Raw genomic sequence first — 25686 nt, 5'->3', positions numbered from 1 at the left:
ATGTCATCACCTTCTTTGATCTTTTCACATTTCCCTTGTTATTCGTAGCCATATTTTTGTACGGGTTAGAAAGAACTTGTCCACAATAAAGTCACTTTCTTCAGTTAACACACTCGAAAAAGTCTGTTTTACACTGAAAACGGTAGATTTATCACTTTTGTAAGCATATCAATTTATAAATTGATAAATTTATAAGAATATAAATTAAAAGCAAACGACGAAACCTTCCATCACAAGCGCATAGCACATACTAAACAAGGATTAGCGAGAAACATACACGCTCGCGATTTTGTCACCCTTCCCCCACTGAGCGCTGTTTTGACCAGGAAAGATAATTTTAGCCACGTCCATGTTTTTTTATGGCGGAAAATGTTCACGGCGCTTTAAAATTCACATTTTCTTAGGTTTCATTTTATATTAAATAAGTGACCGCGAATAGTGGGGGTTTACTATATTTAAAATCATATGGTGCTATAGTAATTAGCTTATTTGGCAGATTTTATACTTTGATGCAAATAAGGGCTTACCTGTTTTTCTTATATTTTCCAATGATACATGATCTTTGTCATATGATTTGGTGCCAGGTACTATTTTGAGATTTTTTCTTTCTTTGTCTGGCATTCTGTCATTTTCCTTTACAATCTTTGATAGTGTACAATGGCTTCTGTTAACAAATGCTGCATTATGACTAGCTAGATTTGAACTTTCCTTGAAAAGCTCTGATGAATCTATAATAAAATAACAGTCACCTGAAATGTGAACTTCTGGCATAATATGAATGTACTCATATGTGCTCCAGGCAATTACTCCTTTAGTAAACTATGTTATATTTTGCATTTCAATTTATTGAATCACCACTATATAATAGTAGGTAGATAAGCACCAAGGTAGATGACTAAGATATAATAGGGATAAATCATTTTAATAAAATTTGAAGTATAACTTTTTAAATTTATAAAATTACTGCATGCTAAAACATTTTGAGTACATGAAACAATCTGGTTTGCCTATCTAAATAAGAAAATGATTGAGTTGCATAAAGTGGTATTCAAATGCTGTCCAATATATAATTAGTTAGACAAGTAAAGTAATTCTTGCAGTATGATTCACGTATTTTCAGTTAAGAGCAGAGAATTAAGAAATTGCCTGTTAGCTGAATTTATTTAGTGATAACCCACATCAACAACAGTATATTTATTCAATTCACATTTTAAAAAATGATTTTTTGTAAACAAAAACTTAAGTAAACCTTATTTAAAATTTAAACTGTTCTATTAAAATAACAGAAATAATTGCTCATATGAGCATTTGCTGAGGCTTAAATGCTGGATGGATTACCTACCACAATGCACCAGCAAAACATAAATTTTGTGAATATTTCAACCAGTGTGAACTAATGAATCAAGTTGTGGAGGTGGGTAATTTGAATAAATGTAAAAAAGGATTAGGTAAATTATTAGAAGGGATGGAGAAATGATGTGGAGAGATTCCCCCCCCACTTTAGCTGATGCCATTAGCACTAAGCGTGCATCATTTTTCACACTACTAATGCTATTATACATTAAATTTGTTTTATAAAGAAAAAAACATTATCCACATCATATCTATCATGTAAAAGAAGTGGTCTGACCTAAAAGGAGTACTTTGGTGAGCACTTTTGAGTCTGTTTGTTTGTGAGTGATTTTTATGCTAATTTGGAAGAATAGTGTTCATGGAACTATCTGTAGAAAAGACAAGCAGCAGCAGCAACAAAAGATCTGAGATAAAGAGGAATTAGTTGATAAGTGAGGAATGATTAATTAGCTTGACAGATCTTTTACATAATCTGAGTATAAGAAAGAAATACTGGAAACACGTAGAAACAATATTGCATGGCAGGATGCATTTGTAATTTGTAGTTGGGAACTGCTTAAAAAAAGTTATGCTGGAATAAAAAAAAAAAAACTCATTTCCTCAATGTTCTATACACCACATAAGTAAGCATGATACATCACCATTTGCCACTCAGTTGGAGAATTGTGAATTTGATATCTGTTGAAAAATGGAGGAATTTCTGGAGTCCTCTCCAATTGAGGCTGTGGATCACACCATGCTGAGAATCAGTTGCACAGGATGGTTCCAAACTTTGGCACCATATCAGCATTGTTTTCACTCTGATTTCCTTTCATTACATATACTGATACCTTATTAAAATAAATTACTAAGAAAAATTTATATCTTTTCTTCATGTGTATATTTTTTTTACCTTCAGACTAGGTGGCTAGAGAGCTCTGGACATGTTCTTTTTCTTTAAAAGCTAATAACTACATTGGTTATTAGCATTTGATTTATAATAGTAGTAGAAGTGACATGTGATGCAAGAAAGCAACTGTATGAGCTTATGCAGCATCAGCCAAAAAAAAAAAAAAAATCAAACCATTCCCTCCAAATGCATGTCCAGTTCCACCTTAAATTTATTTAACCTATCACATTCCACGACAGATGGAAGTTTATCCCAGCAATTAACAACACGCTGGCTAAACGCAAATTTCCGCACATCTATTCTACATCTGCCTTTTGATCTGAACAAGTGGAAGGATCCCATCAAAATTCAGCGTGCCCAACCTATTCAAGGCCTTATACACCTCAATCAGATCACTGTGCAGGTGCCTAGCCTCCAGCAACTGCAATTTGCATAACTTAAGCCTCTCTTGGTAAGAGAATCCCTTCATTATTATTATTATTATTATTATTATTATTAGCCATATAGTGCAAGGAAGCCTAACACTTATGCTGCACCAGCCAAAAAAAAAACATTTCCAAGTTACCCCTGAGAGAGAGAGGAATCACCAAGAAATAAAAGAATGATGATTCCCCTCACCAATCTTGTTGCCCTTCTCTGTACACGCTCAAGCAAATCTACATCCTTCCTAAAATGAGGATTCCAGACCTGTAAGCAGTACTCAAGGCGTGGCCTGACCATTGCCTTATACAGAGGGGCAATAACCTCCTTTTCCCTGCTAGCAAAATTATTATATATCACTGACAAAACCCCACCCCATGACCTGCCCTGGCAACCTGTCTGCATGGCTCAGAAAACTTCACATCTGACTGCACAATTACTCCCAGGTCTTTTTCATTTTCTACCACCTTAAGTGTAGTACCACACAGTTGGTACATTTCTCTGGGGTAACTTCTACCCATATGCAGTACTTTGCATTTGTCAAGTTTAAACTTCAGTTGCCACTTCTTAACCCATCTGCCCAAATTTTCTAGATCCTGTTGCAGTAGCACACTGCCATTACTGTCATTAACAACCTTGCCAACCTTTATATCATCTGCAAACTTCGACACTCAGCCTGATATACCTTCATCAATATCATTGATAAATATACAAAACAGCAGTGGACCCAACACCGAACCCTGTAGGACTCCACTAATAACTTTAGTCCACAAAGAGCAGCACCCACTGATTATCACCCTGTCTTCTCCCACTCAACCATCCTTTTATCCATTGTAGCAACTTACCCTTAATACCATTCTGCTCCAATTTGTACAATAGTCTTCCATGCACAACAGTGTCAAAAGCTTTCCTGAAATCCATCAAGTTTCTTTGTAACCACATCATAGTATCCAATCAAATTTGTCAGACAAGACTTTCCCTTAACAAACCCATACTGTGTCTGAATTATTGCTGCAGTCTTGTCTAGATGATCTTGCAATGCATCTTTAACCAGTGACTCCATTATTTTACCCGGAACAGAAGTTTAACTGGTCTGTAATTACTCGTGTCACCCTTCGATTCCCCTTTGTGAATTGGGGATAGGATACATTTGCACATCTCCAGTCCGTGGGGACCTCTCCTGAGTCCAAGGATGCTCGCATAATTATGGCTAAGGGTTTGCTTAGTTTCTTTGCAGCCTCCTTTAATATAACTGGATAGATCCCATCCACCCCAGGTGCCTTTCTTATGTTTAACTTCAACAATTTCTCCTCCACTTTGCTCTCAGTTATTACAAAATCATTGAGCACCCTGCTACAATTTGATAACCTTCTGCCATTTTCAAACCTTAATAACTGCTCATGTGTGAATGTAGATGCAAAATACTCATTCAGTTTGTTTGCTATCTGAGCAAACAAACTGAATCAGGATCATCAACAGTCGAACCATTGATATGAAGTGGATCAATCAGATTCACCCCCTTCCTTTTAGACTTTATATAAGTAAAGAAATCCTTGCTGTTTTTCTTAGCATCTTTTGCCAAAGATTTCTCGTAATCTGCCTTCGCCTGTCTAACCTCCTTTGTGACCTGATTACAGACTAGCTTATATCTGCCATAGGCTTCGGAGTCTCTTGGTAATTTATATGCATTCCATGCATTCGAAAAAGTCTGTTTTACACTGCAAAACGGTAGAGTTATCATTTTTGTAAGCATATCAATGTGTAAATTGATAAATTTATAAACATATAAATTAATATCAAACGACGAAACCTTCCATGACTAACACATACTGAACAAGGATTAGCAAGAAACATCCACGCTAGCGATTTTTTCACCCCTCTCCCCCACCCACTGAGCGCTGTTTTGACCGGGAAAGATAATTTTAGCCACGCCCATGTTTTTTATGGCGGAAAATATTCACAGCGTTTTAAAATTCACATTTTTTAGGTTTCATTTTATATTAAATCGGCGATCGCGAATACAGATACCGCGAATAGCGGGGGTTTACTGTACTTTACATTTATCAATGTTAAACTTCAGTTGCCACCTCTCAGCCCATCTGCTCAATTTTTCCATATCCTGTTGCAGTAGCGTACTATCATTACTGTCATTAACCTTTAACCACCCTGCCAACCTTCGTATCGTCTGCAAACTTAGACATCAAACCTGATACACCTTCATCAATATCATTGATAAATACTGAAAGTAACAATGGGCCCAACCCTGGGGGACTTGACTAATAACATTAGCCCATGAAGAGCAATGTCGATTGATAACCACTCTCTGTCTTCTCCCACTCAACCATCCCTCAATATATTGTAGAAACTTGCCCTTAATGCTGTACTGCTCCAATTTGTACAGTAGTCTTCCATGTGCCACAGTATCAAAGCTTTCCTACAATTCATGTATATGATATCAGAATTATTCTTTGCATCCAATTCCTTTGGGACCACATCATAGTATCCAATTAAATTTGTCAGACAAGACTTCCCCTTAACAAACCCATGCTGTGTCTGAACTCTAACTGCAGTCTTGTCTAGATGATCTTGCATCACTTCCTTAAACAGTGACTCCATTATTTTCCCCGGAACAGAAGTTAGAATAACAGGTCTGTAATTACTCTTGTCCCCCTTTGTGAATTGAGGACACAATTTGCACTTTACCAGTCCATGGGACCTGCCATGAGTCCAAGGAAGCTTTCATAATTATGGCTAATGGTTTGCTTACTTGCTTTGCTGCCTCCTTTAATATAACTGGATAGATCCCATCCACCCCAGATGTCTTCCTTATATTCAACTTCAACAATTTCTCCAATTTGCTCTCAGTTATTACAAAATTACTTGGCTCACTGTTAGAGTTTGATAAACTTCTGGCATTTCCCTCCTTGAATAACTCCTCATGTGTGAATGTAGATGCAAAATACTCATTCAGTTTATGAGCTACCTGAGCATGAAAATCAACAGTCAAACCATCTATGTTAAGTGGACCAATATGATTCATCCCTTTCCTTCTAGAATTTACATAAGTAAAGAATTCTCTACTGTTTTCCTTTGCATCCTTTGCCAAAGATTTCTTGTAATTTGCCTTTGCCTGCCTAACTTCCTTTATGACTTGATTACAGACTAGCTTGTATCTGCCATAGGCTTTCTGTGTCACCAGATAATTTATATGCATCACATGCATTTTTCTTTTCTGCCACCTGCCGCATTAATTCATCTTATATCCATTTAGGCCTAAACCTTGAACAGTATTTCTTAGTTGGTATGAAAAGCCTAGTACCCTCCAAGATTAAATCCCTTAAAGCTTCCCATTTAGAATTCACCGTTGGTAACATCATCAGTTAATCCCACTACAGTCACCTTTAAGAAAATAAAAACCCTTCCCCTTACCCCTGATGATAGTTACATTTTTAAGTAAATCCCACATCAGTACACTGTGATCACTGCCACCTAGTGGTTCCTTTATCTGCAGATTCTTAACGCATGAAGCATCACTGATGATAATCAGATCAGTATCACTCCCTCAGTATATAATAAGTATTACTCCCTCAGTATATAATCAGTATTACTCCCTCAGTATATAATCAGTATTACTCCCTCTGGTTTCCTCTCAAATATGTTTCTGTAGAAAACATGTCATACAATAATCCAAACTTGTTATTTGTTATTTGGTTTTTAGGAGCATTAGCAACTAAGGCCATATTGCTCTGGGAATATGCGGTGGTCATTCCCTGACCTTTCCGCATCCTTCGTATTTGGTGGTGACGGGCTCGAACCCCGGTCTAATCAAGAAATGTGTGCTAAGCACTGCAGCTCCTTCCCACCTGGCTACAATAATCCAAAAAAGTCTTGCTAGTGTGCAAGTGACCAAACTAGTTCCAGTCAGTATCTGGAAAGTTAAAATCCCCCATTATAAGACATTCTGATTTACTCGCTCACTCTATTTCTCTGCACAATTGCTCATTATACTCATCACCATTGGGCCAATAACACACCTACTCTCATTTTCCCTTTCCCTGTGCTTATGTCACACTACACTGACTCAACATTGCATTGTCCACAATGTCAATTGGATGCACTTCATTAGATTTCATGTATTCCTTAACTAACAACATACCCCCTCCTCCCTTCCTGTTCTGTCTATCCTTTCTGTACGCATTGTATTCCCGCAAATTCCAATTCTTCTCTGCTTATAGTTGTTTACCTTTATCAATTAATACATCTGTAGCTTTATCTTTAACCATTTCAAGTCCTTTATTACCAAGCATCATTAATCCTTTAACTCTATCACATAAAATAGATCCTGGATAAGAAATTGCCAAATAAGAAGTTTCCCCTGTATTAGGTTTGGTTTCTTAATTTCCATTATCAACTCTATATACTGTAATGTATTATTTTCCTGGGTAAGAAGTTTCCTAGGTAAAAAACTTTCCACATAAGAAGTATGTATGTAATAAAGAATAAATGTATTATTAATAAGTGAATAAGTCTATTATTATAATGACATTTACCAACTAAATAAGTTTTTTTAAATATAGAAATTCTTTATTTTTATATTAAAAAAATGTTAAACAATATAAACATTTTGATAATTGAACAAGTTAGTGTAAAGCCTCATTTTAGTTTGTAGTATATCACCAAAGTTGGTGAAATTGCATCGTTTTTGTTACATCTCATATTGTGAATGCCTTCACAATGAGTTTCCTGATATTGCACTACCTCAAATAAGCAATCGCCAGTGGAAAAAACTAATGTTACTTATTCTCGGTGGATACCCCAACCCTGGGTGATGGTATCCACCAAGAATAAGTAACATTAGTTTTCTCCACTGGCAATTGCTTATTTGAGGTAGTGCAATATCAAGGGCAACTTGTTGTGAAGGATACCACCAGATACTACTACCACCCAGGATTGAGGTGGTGGTATCCACTGAGAATAAGTAACATTAGCCTTCTCCACTGGCAATTGCTTATTGGAGGTAGTGCAATATCAGGGAAACACGTGAAGGCATTCACAATATGAGATGTAACAAAAACGACGCCATTTCACCTACTTCAGTGATTTACTATGAACTAAAACGATGCTATGCACTAACTTGTTTGATTAATGAATTTTCTCTAGGCTGAGGGTTTTGGCCGTAAAATCTTTTTAGTATAAACATTTCGATATAATGTAAGTGACATATTGCAATTGTTTTTCAACGATATCCATAATTGAACAGTGTCGACCACATGAAGCATAGTGAAGCATTTGCCGTTAAGTTCTGACAGTTCTGAATTTTCCGTTCTGTATTTTTTATTGGCCATAACTATTCGTCCATCCTTAGAAGTTTTATTTTTTAACGGCTATAAATATGTATTAATTATTAATTATACTTATTATACGAGTATAATAATTATTAATTATACTGATTATACTATATTTTTCTATTTTGAAGAGTTATAATTGGAAGGATGAACACAAAGGAGTTCGTCCTTCAAAATTGGTAATGAGTTTAATGAACAGAATGTTAAGCAATTAGAAATCCTCAGTTTAAAAATGTTTGCCATAGGCAGTGCAAAATATAAATTCTGAAATAATACTTAAAAATCATCTTTAAGTTATGCATGTGTATCTTTTCATTTTTATTTGTGTAGTTAATATTTCATATCCTTAGGTCATTTTTTCCCTTCTAAATTTTGTCCCTTGGAAAACTTCTTAATTGGGTTCTACTGTATAATATACCACACAGTAATATGTTTGTAGATATGTGGGTGTGAGCTTTGTAATATAGTTGTTTGTTTCTGTTAAGACTCACTTATTTAAATTAAAGTTATTTAAAATCAGGTTAATCTTCTTAATCAGTTCATATAATCATCATACTTTCTACATTTATGTAATACATAAGATATATCTTCTCCATTTAAGTTAATTGATCTTCCATATTTATCTGTTAGTGAAATAACTATTTCATTAAATGTTATTTTATTGAGAGGAAAGTATATAGGTGGGTTACGTTTTTCAATTATAGAAGCAAATGTATAGCTTGTAGGTTTAAAGTTATACATTACATCAGACTTAATGCCATTATCATTAGCTCCTTTTACAAATGAACTATGTACTAATATTTTATCTACTCCAAAAGTAATATTAGGTCTATAATTACCTTCATTTATTCTATCTTTATATACCATTTGTTCAAACCCTAACACAATATATAACTTTCTTTCTGAAAAGTTTATTTCATAACCTTCATCTAATTTAACTAAGAATCTCCCTGCAAACAAATTACTGGCAAAAACAATGGGTAGTTTTTCTGAATCAAAATGAAGTTTTAAATAATCATTATTAAATAAACATTATTAATTTCCATTCATGACTATCAAAATACTTGAACAGAGTCAACCACGTGAAGTACATTATTATAATGCCATTTACCAACTAAATTTTTTTTTAAATATAGAAATTCTTTATTTTTATATTAAAAAAATGTTAAATAATATACACATTTTGATAATTGAATAAGTTAGTGTAAACCATCATTTTAGTTTGTAGTAAATCACCGAAGTTGGTGAAATTGCATTGTTTTTGTTACATCTAATGTTGTGAATGCCTTCACAACGAGTTTCCTGATATTGCACTACCTCGATTATCATACTGATAACTCACATTTGGTCCTTGAGGTTGTCACAGACATTCTCTCAGATATGCCAGACAAGCTGTACTTGCTACCTGGGAGTCTAAAACGCTGATGGAACTGATATTCAGGTGACACTCAAGTCAAATGGACCCAATTTCGGCGAAGTCCGGACGGTCTGTGACAGCCAAATCCTCTGCTTGCACCTTCACGATGGTGGGACTGTTAGTAATCCTAGGTATAACCTCCATGCACAAGTACATGGTGGGTGACCACCCAGGTGTGAACCAACGTAAGCAGGGGTCGAGGTGTGGCGCCCACACCACATGGAGGAACGCCGCCACTCTATGTTACCAGGCAGTACTAGGTGGTAGATGACTCTCATCAACCGGTGCAATACCACCACTTTGCTTATTGGAGGCTCAAAGTGGTGGAACCCATGTTTAGTGTCCAGAGCTAAGTTCAGATCAATCCTTCCCCATCTCTTCCATCATGCAGTATGATTGATGACTTTTGAAGTTATGAAGAACGTCGTGGCTAGATCCAATATTCCTTACATTTCGAGGGTACAGCTCTAAAACGGTGTTCACAGGCCGGCCGCTAGTTAGCACACCGGACCGAACCTATTGGTAACTCTCCAGGAGGCTTCCGGATCAGCTAGTGTATAATCTTGCTACCTCTACTCTGCCAGATAGTGACTGGAGGGAGTCCGAGTAGTGTGTATGCGGGGAGCATTGTCGATGCCACGTTATGTCAAGGATCTGGGTATATTCTTACCACATGTACGCCATATCCAAAAAATTTCATTACTTCATACAGCATGTCCCACCCACTTTTTCTTACTACTGAATACACCATGAATTGTCAAACTAATAGAGCAAGCTTATCTGCGAAAAGATACAAACCTCCCAAGGACTTCCTAATTCATTTCACAAATATACGTGGTCTCAATTCTAATCTCAACAATGTCCATTTCCACTTGCAGTCTGCCAAACCCCATGTACTTTTTCTAAGAGAATCTCAGTTATCGGTTGATTCAACTACTGCTCATCTCAGATGCCCAAATTATTCGCTGTATGATTCCTTTTGCCTCAAAGTGGTGCTTGTGCATATGTCCGTTCTGATATTCCCTGTCAGAGACTTGGCAATTTGGAATCTCCTCTCTTTGATCTTCTCTGGCTTAAAATCTCTCTACCTCATTGTGTCAAATTCATATGTTGTCTCTACCGTTCTCCCAACTCCACTAATCACTCTGAGCTCTTTGACTTCCTCTCTTTGCAACTTGACTTTCTCCAGTCCAACTTTCCTAACAGTGAGGTAATTTTCCTTGGTGATTTTAATGTTCACAACTCCACCTGGCTTCCATTTTCTAGTCACACCAACCCAGCAGGTTGAGATGCTGAGGCTTTTGCAATTACTAATGACCTAGCACAGATTGTTCATTTACCTACAAGAATACCGGACAATCCTAATCATACAGCCAATACGCTCAATCTATTTCTCACAGACAACATTTCTAAGTACACGGTTCAAGTGAGAGGTCCTCTAGGCACTTCAGATCACAACTTGGTGATTGTCTCTTCTCCAATGGAACCTTTATCTCATGGCTATTCCCAAACTCGTGTTGTTCGGCATTACAAGAATGCAAAATGGGATGACCTGCGAGACTTCTTTTCTTCTTTTCCTTGGTCGGATTACTGTTTCAATACTTCTGATGTCAACGTTTGCTCAGATCGTGTCAGTGAAATTATTCTTGCAGGAATGGAATCCTTTATCCCACACTCCACTTTAAAATATCGTCCAATATCTAAATCTTGGTTTTCCAATAAATGTGCTAAGGCTGTTCAAGAGAAGAATGTTGCATATCGTAATTGCCTTGTTTCTAATTCTTTAGTTTCATTTTCTGCCTACACCAAAGCTCGCAACAATTGTAAAGCAGTTATTAATCAGTCCAAACTAGAGTTTGAACAGGCTAAGAGTAGAAAACTTGCTTCTTGCCCTAATGGTAGCCGAGCATTCTGGTCTCTTGCCAAAGCTATTGGCCGCAACTATTGCCCATCTCTGCTCCCACCTCTGTCCAAACCGGATGGGTCTGTTGTCACTTCAGCCAAGGATAAAGTTGACCTGCTAGCATCCCATTTTTCTTCCAGCTCAGGTATTAATGATCTTGGTAAAACACCTCCCACCATTCCCAACACGCTCCATTCAATGCCTCCTGTGGTCTTCCGTCAAAAGGATATCAGAAGGATTTTGATGAATCTTGATGCTAAGAAAGCTCCAGGTCCTGATGGTATTTCTCCACTTGTTCTCAAAACCTGTGCTCCTGAACTTACTCCTATTCTTTGCTGCCTTTTTTCACTTTCTTATTCCAAAGGTGTTTTTCCTTCTGCTTGGAAATTTGCTCATATCCAGCCAGTTCCTAAAAAGGGTGAGAAATCCCTCCCATCCAATTATCGTCCCATTGCAATTACTTCTACTCTTTCTAAAGTAATGGAGAAATCAATTAACCGCCAACTCTTAAACTACCAAAACCTTCCGTCTGATCAACGATCACCAGTATGGATTTCGTCAGTGGATATTCTGGCTTATGTTACCCATTTATGGACTAATTCAATGGAAAGGTTCGGTGGAACACAAATAGTTCCTCTTGCCATCTCAAAGGCTTTTGATCGTGTTTGACATAAAGGTCTTCTAAACAAGCTTCCATCTTATGGTTTGCCAACTGTTTTTAGTAATTGGTTATCCAGTTTTCTCTCTGATCGCTCACTGAGGGTGATGGTAGATGGCTCTCTGTCTTCTAACTTCTCCACTAATGCCGGTGTCCCCCAAGGTTCAGTTCTTTCCCCCACTCTTTTCCTCTTGTATATCAATGACCTTCTTCCATTGACTGGAAATCCTATCCATAGTTTTGCCGATGATAGCACATTGCATTCAACTTTGAATTTTGAGAAACCTTGTCCTGCTCAATCAGCTTCAACTTCTCGAAAAACTGCTACCAATTCCTAAATGCCGATCTTCAGGTAATTCTCCAGTGGGGCAAAGATAACTTAGTTTATTTCAACCCTTCTAAAACTCAGTCTTGTCTTATATCTCACAAAAAGGATTCTTCTGCTCCTATGCTTATCTTTAGTGACACTCCGATTTCTAGGCAAAATGATATCTCTTTTGGGGATTAACCTGACTTCTAATCTCTCTTGGCACAAGCACATAACAAATATTGCTTCCTCTGCATCTAAAAAACTTGGTTTTCTCTTTTGCTCTCTGGCATTACTTTTCTTCCAAACAGCTGCTCACTCTGTATATATCGCAAATCTGCCCTGCCATGGAATATTGTTCCCACATCTGGGGTGGTGACCCCAAAACCTCTCTCAGGCGTCTTGATTCCATTCAGAAGAGGGCAGTTAGGTTAATTAATGATTCATCTCTAACAGAGTCTCTCCACTCACTTTCTCATAGATGCACTGTTTCTGCTGCATGCCTCTTCTACAAATACTTCCATGAGCACTGTTCTTCTGAATTGGCTTCTATGATTCCCGCTCTCTCTTTCAAAACAGTCCGAACACGTGCTGCCACTAGCCAACATCCATTTACTGTCCAACTTCAAACCCACAGAACCAACTTTTCATCTTCCTCATTTATTCATTCAACTGCTGTTTTCTGGAACAACCTTCCTCCATACGTATTTCCTGAAAATTACAATCTACAGAAGTTCAAGTCCAATGTCAACAAATATCTTCTTTCGTCTTCTCAACCTCCAACCCAAGCACGGTACTAAGTACTATAGGCTCTAATACCTCTCGTGTTTGGGGTTCACATAAAAAAAAAAAAAAAAACCATGAATAATACCTATTTAACTTGGTTAATGCAATTTCATAAGAATTATCAAATATAAAAGGTATATCTGAATAAAATCTCAAACACTCTGGTGTCAGTTTTAGAATCTTAGAACTAATTAGTATTTCATTGATTTACTTCTATAAAAATTTAGTAACTGTTGTCTATAAATGCACTCTAAGAACTAGTCTTTAGTCTACTCTATAAATGCACTCTAAGAGCTAGTCTCTAGTCTAGTCTATAAATGCAGCACTCTCATTGTTTTTACCTAGTCATTACAGTATGGAGAGAGACCAACACGGAGTAGTTTATTTTTTATTATCAGTGTTTAATTAAACGGTAGTTACCTGACTGACTTTTATCAGTTTCAAGGCTATCATCAATTGCATATTGTAATATGAGTACATATCATAAGGACCATTACACTTCATACTGAAAATCTTTTTTGTGAAAAAATCCTTCAGAAATTTTTATATTTTAGACTTAAGAGAGAGATAACAACACATAATAGTTTTTATCAGCACTAAAGTAAAGAAAGCAGCTACCTGACTGGATTTTATCAGTGGATAGTTCAAAGTAACAGCTAGAGAGCTATATATGTAAGTCTAACATGGTGAAATCTATGAAATTAAAAAAAACTACAGCAGTTTTAATTCCAACTAATTCTAGTAATTTGAAGATATGGGTGTACACATAGCCTAAAGGTGATGCAGCTTCAATTTTGATTATAAATAAAGTATTTTCTTTGCTTACTTCTATTAATTTATTTTCAAATTTTTGTTGTCCAATAAATAGTTTAAATGTAATGAAAGGGAATTCCTCTCCACTTTGAAAATAAATTGTAAATTTAATATCCATGTCATCAGTTAACTTCATATCTTTATCTAATAAAATGCCACTATGAACTTCAAAGTTAATTACATGGAAATCTTTTTGTAAAACAATATGTTCTTTAGAAGATGAATAGAATGGGATAAAATGTTTTCAGGTATTGTATTCACTGCATTTTTATTGTACTTGGGATCAGATGTTAATTATGCACTTCCCCATTGCAGCATAAGACCCACTGGAAATAGATAATGCAGCATTTTGTGTACTAAATTTTATGTGATCAACATAAGCTTTATTAACAGCATAATCATCACCTTGAGGTTAGCAATTTTAATTATCCTTTTATTCCTTGCATTAAAAACATCTGATATAGGCATAAAAGAAACTGAAGCATATTCAACAAATGATTTATTTTCTGCATCATTGGGATCCTCAGAAGGATATATACAGCCAGGCCTCGCATAACGCAAGTTTGATTAACGTGTTTTTCAGTTCCGCTATTTGAAAAAACTATACCACTTCTCACTTTACACGATGCAAATTTCCAGTTAACGCGATCTTTTTTTTTTTTTTTTTTTTTTATATGTGATAGTTGAAAAAGATTTGAATTGTGTGTTAAGCTTACTGTGTGTGGACGGGCAATAAACAAACGTTTGCCTGCTGCCCGCCTCAGTGTGTTCCCTCAACCATCGGAAGAAGCCGTTTTACTTGTTTGTCTCCTGTTAATAAAGTCAATGCAGACTTACAATTAAAAATTCAAATTTTTAAATGAGCCAGATGAAAATGTTACAGCAAAGGAGATAACGGTAAAAAAACTAGATGAAATCTATCATATTGCAGAGAACCTCAAAGCTTTTGTTTTAGGTTCTCTGTGATATTTATTTGACCAGGGCCCAAAGAAAATTGTTATCGGCTATCGGTAATTGACTGATGAAAAGAGAAAGTCAACACTGTTCAAATACTTCCACAACAGTCATTTCTTCATCGTGTATTTTATGTCAGAGGTTCCCAAACTTTCTCGGTTCACGGCACCCTTAGTGTCTTAGTAATTTTTTCACGGCGCGCCCAGACCAAAAGAAATACCTAACAGTTCCATTTAGTAGTTAGGTCCAAACAACTTAATAAGAAACACTGAAACTGTGAACTACCTCAAGCTAGTAGTTTGCGCGGTGTCTGACAGATGTCGAGTATCGCTGTTTCCCTCGAAAATTTTAAATATTCCATGGCGCACAGTTTGGGAACCGCTGTTTTATGCAATAAACATTTAATTCCATAATTATTTTCATTATCTTTTACGCTGTATACAGTTAAAAAGTTATTTAAAAGGTATTTTTAAAATTCTTTATCGACAATCCAGAGGGTCAAGAACCAATTATAATTTTTCCTATTGATTATTATATTCGATTAACGCATTTCCATTTTGCGCGATGCGTTCTCAGGATGAATTAATCGTATTAATCGAGGCCAGCCTGTATTTGCAATTTTTTTTTTTTTTTTTTTTTTATATTTGCATCATAGATATTGTTTTTAAGAGTTAACGCATTCTCCATTTTTAAGTTCAGAGTCTTATCTAAAGTTTCGTCAATTTTCTTGTTGTCTAATGGTTTTTATGTTGTTCTCACAGTTATTACTTTTATTTTGTAGTTCATCCCTTAACATTTTTTGACACTGTTGTGCATGGAAGACTACTGTACAAATTGGAGCAGAATCATATTAAGGGTAAGTTGCTACAATGGATAAAAGGCCGGTTGAGTGGGAGAAGACAGAGAGTGGTAATCAATGGATGCCGCTTTTCGTCGACTAATGTTATTAGCGGAGTCTCACGGGGTTCAGTGTTGGGCTCACTGTTGTTTTGTATATTTATCAATGATATTTATGAAGATATATTAGGCTTTTAGTGTCGAAGTTTGCAGATGGTACAAAGCTGGCATGGTTATTAACAACAGTAATGGCAGTGTGCTACTGCAACAGAATCTAGAAAATCTGGGCAGATGGGCTGAGAAGTGGCAACTGAAGTTTAACATTGACAAATGCAAAGTACTGCATATGGGTAGAAGTAACCCCAGAGGAATGTACCAACTGTGTTGTACTACACTTAGGGTGGTAGTAAATGAAAAAGACCTGGGAGTAATTGTGCAGTCAGATATGAAGTTTTCTGAGCAATGCAAAGAGGCTGCCAGAGCCGGTCATGGTGTTTTGTCAATGATATACAAGAATTTTGCTAGCAGGGAAAAGGAGGTGATTATCCCTTTGTATAATGCAATAGTCAGGCCACACCTTGAGTACTGCATACAGGTCTGGAGGCCTCATTTTAGGAAGGATATAGATTTGCTTGAGCTTGTACAGAGAAGGGCAACAAGATTGGTGAGGGGAACGAAGGGGTCCTCTTACCAAGAGAGGCTTAAGTTCTGCAAATTGCAGCGGCTGGAGACTAAGCATCTGTGAGGTGGTCTGATTGAGGTGTATTAAGCCTTGAATGGGTGGAGCACACTGAATTCTGATGGGATTCTTCCACTTGCTAAGACTACAAACCTAAGGGGGCATAAATTCAAATTGAAGAAATACAGCTATAGAACAGATGTGTGGAAAGTTGTCTTTAGCCAGCAGGTAGTTAATTGCTGTCAACACAAACAAACTTCCATCTGTCATTGTGGAAGTTGATAGGTTAAATAAATTCAAGGAGGAACTGGACAAACTTAGAGGGAATGGTTGTGTTTTTTTTTTTTTTTTTTTTTTTGGCTGATGCTACATAAGCTCATACGCTTGCTTTCTTGCATTACATGCCACTATTACTGTCTGTACTTTTTTTACTGATATTAGTATCTAGTGAATATACTTTATGCTCTTTGATTCAATACAAGTTTAAGATTTGACTGTACATTGTCAATTTCCTTTGTAAGTGATTCTTTATTATGTTTTACATCATTATTTAAAATTTTAATTTCTCACTGTCTTCTCTGATATATGAATCAATACTCAACTTTATACTATCAGTGTTTTTATTTGTAGTTGATCTGTAGCTCTTTAGTTCACTATTTAATTTTTGATTAACTTCTTTAAGATTAACTAAGTCATTTTGCAGAGTGAGTTAACAATTCTCTTTGTCAGCATTTAGGAAATCTTGAGTTTTTTTTTTTTGAAATGGCCATTTGGGATTCACGGTATCAGTTGCAGCCCTGACACAGTAGTTCACACGATTCCCCAATACTTCCTCCCTTTAGTGCTATTTTTCTTTTTAAGTGTCTGTCAATATTTGCTTAGAGTTTGTGCATGTGTGTGGAGTCCTTGCTTCATTCTGGTTGCAACTGCTTCACCCTTGCAAGGTCTGTCCTGTTTTAATTCCCTAAGTGAGAACTGGCTCTTATTGGAAATTTTTTCTCTTTCATAATGTTAATTCATTCTCTTTCACACGGTTTGGTTCATTTGTTTAATTACCGCTCAGTTTCAGGTATCATTAGCACCTCACAAGCATAACTTGCTTGCAGTTAATACCAAATTTTCACGTGGTAAATAATTTTAATAATTCAATTTGATAACACTTTTCTTTTCTTTTTCTTTGCTTTAATAAGGTTTATTTTTTGTCTAATAATGGATTTCCAAAGTGTGTTCTGAAATACAGCCAAACAATCAATTACAGTAAAACTTTTATAAAGTGGACACCACTGGGAAACTTCAGAAACTTTACCAGGCAAACTCATTTTCCTCTATCACAGTTTTTCCCTGCATTCTCGGTAAACAGATGGTGTGTGTTATCGGTTGTAGCAGTAGAAGTCGATAACGATGTATTGATTAGTTTTTTCTCATTATTAAAAGCAGATTATTGGAGTTCATGAGTGTTTTCGCGGATGAAATTTACTTACAGGTACACCTTACAGACTTGCCACTACCGATAACATGCAGGGTGTGTAAAAGTAGTTTTCATATTTTAAAACAGTGGGAAGGGGGGGGATAAACACACTAACACTGAGGCCATCTGGAGGGTGTACCCGTAAGTAAATTTCAGCCATGAAGGCATTACACTCACAAACTCCAATAATCTGCTTTTAATAACGACAAAAAACTAATCAATACTGACTTCTATTGCCATTACCAATAACGTGCATCATCTGTTTACCGATGCAGGTAGAAACTGCAGTAGCAGGAAACCAGTTTGTCCGGTAAGTTTCCTGAAGTTTGCCGTGGTTCTTGTGTTGGCTTTCTTCACCTCTGCTTTTTTTTTTTTTTTTTTTTTTTATGTCATATTACAAACTGAATTCTGCATACAGACTAGCTAAGTTGTTTTTTTTTTTCTTCTTTTTTTAGATTCTGGAAACTACTCTTCTCAGTTTGGCAATTTTATTAGTAGTAGTGGCAAATAATGCAAGAAATCAAGCTTACAAAAAATTATGCAAGAAATAAAGCTGAGTATCCACAACAAGAGATGTCCCTTTTAGAGAGGTGTCTGTTAAGAGAGGTTTCACTGTAGTTTAGTCAACTGCACTAGATGTTGAGATATATGGATTTTTTTGTGAATTTCAATCATTTAGTTCACAACAAACTAATTGCATAAACAAAGGTGGTATATAAGTGTTACCGTTGTTTAATTTTGAATTTGTTAACATCTCTTTTGCACAACATATTACCAGTTTTGCTGAGCATTCACAAGAAGACTGTAGCATGCCAGTATAGGACAGCCTTTCAGCGGTATGACTAAGAGTGAGTCTTAATTTTCGCAGTTCCTTAATCCAAGAGCTCTAGAACCAGAAAGTTTTGTCACTGAGTCACCCTGACAACAAGATGACATTCTACAACTAGGGGAAATTATTCCAGTTCCAGGCACGCTGTCAATGATATCAACAATATTGGCATCCAAGAGTCCTTCACATTCCTTTGAAAAAACCCATAATGCATTTTCCTTGCAATTCCTCATTTTTTACTATTTTCACAATTCTGAAAACAATAAATTTAATTCTGAAAACACAACACAAATAAAAGTTTCTTTAGAAGAGATGCATGTCAACTTTTCTTCTATCTAAACTAAATAGAGTTTATACAGGTTTGAGGTTTTCTAAGAAATTTGTTGTTTAATGCACATTTTTTCATGTTCAATATCTTACTTCTGTTATTCATTGCCAGCCATAAACCTTTTCTTAATGAACACAAATGAACACACACAAATTAATTATCTAAGCATGAAACTGATTATGAAATCTGATAGAGAAGCCACTGTTATAAACAGAAATCAGTCATAATCTTGCATACTTACAGAACTGACTATTTAAATTAGGTTTTAAAATAACAAAGAAAGTACATACAAATACTGCTTGCATAAGGCATATCAAACCCAAAGGTACTAGAATAAACATTCAATGTGAAATTTCAAATCAATGGCAAAATTACTGAAAAAAGTAACTATATCCAAGGATCAGACTTCAGTGTCATATTTTATTATGACTAGGGGACCTTATATAAGATTCTAACATATCATATATTATAAAACCACCATCATCTAAAATATTTACCTGTGTCCAATGGTAATTTTTTTTTGATTTCCTGTTCTTTTGTCAAGGATGGCAATCCTCTGTTATGATGGTCACCTTGTAATACAGAATAGGAAGACTGCACAAAGGTACTGTAAAAATTGACAATTCATATCAGATGGAGAGAACTTTCAAATCACTATATTAAATCAGTATTTTAATAGCTTTTGTTAACGTACTCCTAGAATACTAACCTACTTTCTATCTAAAAGAAAGTTCTTAATCTTTACAGTTTGCTTAAACATATTCCTTGAGTTTAGTCAAAAAAGTTACTACTTGCAGCTATCTGAAATTAGAGTATTACAGCTGCCAACTTTCAAATTCTGAAGATTTCACAAACTGTAAAAAAAAAACTTTTTTTTTTTTTTTGAGTCAAACTTTGGCCATAAAATTAATTTGTCTTACCATATCACTAACTTTTATATTAACTCTTGATCAACAGTGAACTCATTTGCATTTAAAAAATTGATCTTTTTAAGGGCTGTGTCATACCATTTGAAAAAGAAATTGGTTCACAAGTTACATTTCAGACTGGATGAAACTAAATATTTGAATCGTCTTGATATTGGGGAATGCCAGAGGTGTATTCAACTCTGGCAGTAAGCTAGATAATCCTGTAATAACTGAGAGTAAAGTGGAAGAGAAATTGTTGAAGATAAACAAAACAAAGGCACCTGGGGTGGATGGAATCTATCCAGTTATATTAAAGGAGGAGGCAAAGGAAGTAAGCAAACCCTTAGCAATAATTATGAGAGTTTCCCTGGACTCAGGGGAGGTACCCATGGACTGGAGATGTGCAAATGTGACCCCAATTCACAAAGGAGGATCAAAGGCTGACACAAGTAATTATAGACCTGTGAGTTTAACTTCTGTTCCAGGAAAATTAATGGAGGCACTGGTTAAAGAAGCATTGCAGGCTCATCTAGACAAGACTTCAGTTATAGCTTGGACACAGCATGGGTTTGTTAAGGGGAAGTCTTGTCTAACTAATTTGATTGGATACTATGATGTAGTCACAAAGGAACTGGATGCAAAGAATAACTTTGATATCATATATTTGGATCTTAGAAAAGCCTTTGACACTGTTGCATATGGAAGACTGCTGCACAAATTGGAGCAGTGTGGCACTGGAGGCAAATTGCTGCTATGGATAAAAGAATGGTTGAGTGGGAGAAGACAGAGTGGTAATCAATGGACACAGCTCTTTGTGGACTAATGTTATAAGTGGAGTCCCTCAGGGTTCACTGTTGGGTCCACTGTTGTTTTCTGTATGTATAAATGATATTGATGATGGTATATCAAGCTTAATGTCCAAGTTTGCAGACAATATGAAGGTTGGCAGGGTTGTTAATGACACTAATGACAGTACACTGCTGCAACAGGATCTAGAAAAGTTGAGCAGATGGGCAGACAGGTGGCAAATGAAGTTTAATATTGACAAATGTAAAGTACTACATATGGGAAAGCAGTAATCCCAGAGTAACGTATCAACTCTGTGGTACCACACTGATAGTGGTAGAGAATGAAAAGGACCTGGGGGTAGTTGTGCAGGCAGATATGAAGTTTTCTGAGCAGTGCAGACAGTCCAAGAGTAGCTCATGGTGTCTTGTCAATGATATACAGGAATTTTTCTAGCAGGGATAAGGTGGTGATTATTCCCTTGTATAAGGCAATGGTCAGGCCACACCTTGAGTACTGTATACAGGTCTGGAGGCCTCATTTTAAGAAGGATGTAGAACTGTTGGAACGAGTACAGAGAAAGGCAACAAGATTAGTGAATGGAACAACGGGTTGCTCTTAAAAAGAAAGGCTTAAGTTTTGAAAATTACAGTGTCTGGAGACTAGGCACCTGTGAGGTGATCTGACTGAGGTGTATAAAGCCTTGAATGGTTTGAGCATGCTCAATGCTGATGGAACTCTTCCTCTTGCTCAGAATAATCACCTGAGAGGGCATAAATTCAAATTGAGGAAAGACGGTTGTAGGATAGATGTGCGGAAGTTTGCCTTTAGCCAGCGGGTTGATTGCTGGAACAAACTTCCATCTGTCGTTGTAGAAGTTGATAGCTTAAATAGATTCAAGGCAGAACTTGACAAACATTTGGAGCAAGTGGATGGGTGAAATAAGGGTGTTTTTTTTTTTCTTTTTTTTGGCTTATGCTATATAAGCTTGCTTTCTTGCATCATGTGCCTTTGCTAATGCTAAATATGCTTTTTAACCACTGTCCATGATCTTAGTAGTAGAGTCATGTGTTTCACCTATCTCAGAGCTCTTGGTTCACTATGTTAATTGCATAAAAGTATTAGTCAGTATTTATTTCATGAGTTGGAGAATTTCTTTAAAGGATTAGTTGGCTGTTTTCAGATTTTATTGTACATAAGCTACTAGGGCCACAACAAGCCAAACAGTAAACTTAAAGCCTAAACATAACCTAAAAAGGCATGATAAAAATTTATTTTCTGTAAAAAAAAAAAAAAAAAAAACTAAACAAAGCTCGGTTCAAAATCTTCATGCAACAGAAATCTTTTGACCGTACTTCTGATGTCACTGTTTGCTCAGATTTTGTCAGTGAATTTATTCTTGTAGGGATGAAATCCTCTATTTCACCCACCTTAAAATCTCCTGTATCTAAGCCAGCATTTCCCAAACTATTTTAGTCACAGAACACTTTTCATCTCACAACATATTCATGGAACACTTAGAAAACACAAGTTTAGCGAGAGCGAAAGAAGTGTTGCTCATATTTTATTACATATGGCACACTGTGCATCAGGAGCATCTTTATTTTCAACATATGTAAAGCTGATATTCAAATAACTGTCATTATACTTTCGTTTTGGTCTTTTATTAGTTGGTTTCTGTTTTTTCACTTTGGATTTCTGGGGAACAAAAGGCTGCGATTGTTCATTCTCACTTTGAAGTATAACAATATTGTGTTCATTTTCATCAATCACAGTTGCACTACTAGAAGTACTTTGCTTTTTGTTTTAAAGTTCCTTTTTTCAACCACCAATCCATGATCACATATTTTAATAATATTTCAAAATACTAATAATTATCAAAAAAAATGTATACAAGGAAGTGAGTTTAGTTTTGATATCGGTTCGCTTCCTCCTTTCCTTCCATCCACGTACTCCAGGCTAAATCACATACGAATGGCATACTAGATCACCACATTGCTCCTTTTTTGTAGGTGTCATTACCTTTATGCATACTTCTCTATGCAAAGCTTGCCAAAATAAAGTGTTCCAAGGTCTATTTGATTATTAGTCTATGCCAGTATATTAATAACTGAAAAAAAAAATTAAGTTAAATATTATAACGATACAAAAGTTGTGTACGCTACAAATATGCAAAATTTATTTATTATTATTTTTTTAATTATTAATTACGATTTTTCACAGAACACTTGTTCACATCTCATGAAACACTAGTGTTCTGCGGAACACAGTTTGAGAAATGCTGATCTAAGCCTTGGTTTTCCAATAAATGTGTTGAGGCTGTTTAAGGTAAGAATGCTACATATTACAATTAGCTCTCATACAAATCTTCAGAATCATTTTCTGCCTACAATAAAGCTCGCAATCACTTCAAAGCAGTTATTCATCAATCCAAACTAGATTTTGCACAGGCTCAGAGTAAAAACCTGCTTCTTGTGCAAACAGAAGTCACGCATTCTGGTCTGTTGCCAAAAATATTGGCTGCAACTGTTGCCCAGCTATACTCCCACTTCTGTTAAACTTTGATGGTTCTACTGCCTCCTCAACTAAAGATAAAGTTGACTTGCGAGCATGCTACTTTTCTTCCAACTCTTGTATCTTGATCTCTCCTCCTACCATTCCCAGTACACATCACTCAATGCCTCCCATCGTCTTCTATCTAAAGACTGGAAAGTGGAAGAATTTTGAACAAATTTTTACACTTTCTTATTCCACCGGTGTTTAATTTGCTCATATCGAGCTATATCCTAAACTGATATCCAACCAGTTCCTTACTGTTATATTGTTCATCTCCTTCTGAGGAGAAGTTTAACTTAGCCTTTCCATTACTCTTTTTTGATTCTGGAAATTGCGAGACAAAAATATTATTGCTGGGACCTGTGCATATTTAGTGGCACACCTGTTTGGTGGGTATGTGCAGATTGATGAGAAGTTTTTTTTTTTTTTTATGTAAACCCCAAACACGAGAGGTATTAGAACTTATAGTACTTAGTACCGTGCTTAGGTTGAGAAGACAAAAGAAGATATTTGTTGACATTGGACTTAAACTTCTGTAGACTAATTTTCAGGAAATACATATGAAGGAAGGTTGTTCCAGAAAACTGCAGCTGCATGAATAAATGAGGAAGATGAAAAGTTGGTTCTGTGAGTTTGAAGTTGGACAGTAAATGGATGTTGGCTGGTGGCGGCACATGTTCGGACTGTTTTGAAAGAGAGAGCGGGAATTATAGAAGCCAATTCAGAAGAACAGTGCCCATGGAAATATATGTAGAAGAGGCATGCAGCAGAAACAGTACGTCTATGAGACAGTGAGTGCAGAGACTTTGTTAGAGATGAATCATTAATTAACCTAACTGCCTTCTTTTGAACGGAATCAAGAAGCTTGAGAGAGGTTTTGGGGGCACCACCCCCAGATGTGGGAACAATATTCCATGATAGGACATATTTGCGATTTGTACAGAGTGAGCAGCTGTTTGGAAGAAAAGTAACGCCTAGAGCGAAAGAGAAAACCAAGTTAAGTGCAGAGGAAGCAATATTTGTAATGTGTTTGTGCCAAGAGAGAGATTAGAAGTCCCGATAATCCCCTAAAGATAAGCATAGGAGCAAAAGAATCCTTTTTGAGAGATATAACACAAGACTGAGTTTTAGAAGGATTGATATCAACTAAGTTGTCTTTGCCCCACTAGAGAATTACCTGGATATCGGCATTTAAGGAATTGGTAGCGGATATTCAAGAAGTTGAAGTTGATTGAGCAGGCAAGGTTTCTGGAACTGTAAAGTGGAATGCAATGTGCTATCATCGGCAAAACTATGGATAGCATTTCCAGTCAATGGAAGAAGTTCATTAATATACAAGAGGAAAAGAGTGGAGGGAAAGAACTGAAGGGAGACACCAGCATAAGTGAGGGAACTTATGGGGGACACCAGCATAAGTGGAGAAGTTAGAAGACAGAGAGCCATCTACCATCACCCTCAGTGAGCAATCAGAGAGAAAACTCGATAACTAATTACAAAAAAGAGTTGGCAAACCATAAGATCAAAGCTTGTTTTAGAAGACCTTTATGTGAAACACGATTGAAAGCCTTTGAGATGTGACGAGCAATTGCTTATGTTTCACCGAACTTTTCCACTGAATTTTTACATAAATGGTAACATAAGCCAGAATATCACCAGTGGATCGACACTGACGGAATCCATACTGGCGATTGTTGATCAGACGGAAGGTTTCTAGGTAGTTAAGAGTTGGCGGTTAATTGATTTCTCCATTACTTTAGAAACGGTTGGTTGGGTTTTATTGCTGCATTAGCAACTAAGGCTATAATGCGCCAAAACCTGGTCATAAAAAAGTAAAACTTTCAGTGGCCTAATGAATCTTTAGAAAGAAGTAGAAGTAATTGCAATGGGACGATAATTGGATGGGAGGGATTTGTCACCTTTTTTAGAAACTGGCTGGATATGAGCAAATTTCCAAGCAGAAGGAAAAACACATTTGGAATAAGAAAGTGAAAAAAGGCAGCAAAGAACAGGAGAGTAAGTTCAGGAACACAGGTTTTGAGAACAAGTGGAGAAATACCATCAGGATCTGGAGCTTTCTTAGGATCAAGATTCATCAAAATCCTTCTGACATCCTTTTGACAGAAGACCACAGGAGGCATTGAATGGAGCATGTTGGGAATGGTGGGAGGTGTTTTACCAAGATCATTAATATATGAGTTGGAAGAAAAATGGGATGCTAGCAGGTCAGCTTTATCCTTGGTTGAAATGACAACAGAACCATCTGGTTTTCACAGAGGTGGGAGCAGAGATGGGCAAAAGTTGCGGCCAACAGCTTTGGCAAGAGACCAGAATGCTCGGCTACCATTAGGGCAAGAAGCAAGTTTTCTACTCTTAGCCTGTTCAAACTCTAGTTTGGACTGATTAATAACTGCTTTACTATTGTTGCGAGTTTTGATGTAAGCAGAAAATGA

At 36.3% G+C, this 25686-nt stretch overlaps 1 protein-coding gene across 1 annotated transcript in view; it reads right to left on the bottom strand.

Moving 5' to 3' along the window:
• LOC150083252 (treslin-like) overlaps positions 1–25686 on the bottom strand; it is a 265502-nt gene that overhangs the window by 167609 nt on the left and 72207 nt on the right. Inside the window, exons 6-7 of the mRNA XM_090378450.1 lie at positions 19484–19593; positions 528–728 (exon numbers count right to left, since the gene is read on the bottom strand). Coding sequence (XP_090234576.1) covers positions 528–728; positions 19484–19593 — 311 coding nt within the window. The remainder of the gene's footprint in view (positions 1–527; positions 729–19483; positions 19594–25686) is intronic.

This window comes from Mastigoproctus giganteus, chromosome 7, assembly GCF_048544385.1.
Source record: "Mastigoproctus giganteus isolate SK-2022 chromosome 7, ASM4854438v1, whole genome shotgun sequence".
In the NCBI taxonomy this organism is placed as follows: domain Eukaryota; kingdom Metazoa; phylum Arthropoda; class Arachnida; order Uropygi; family Thelyphonidae; genus Mastigoproctus; species Mastigoproctus giganteus.
Note: the sequence above shows the minus strand (reverse complement) of the source record. Positions and strands in the feature narration are given on the sequence as shown.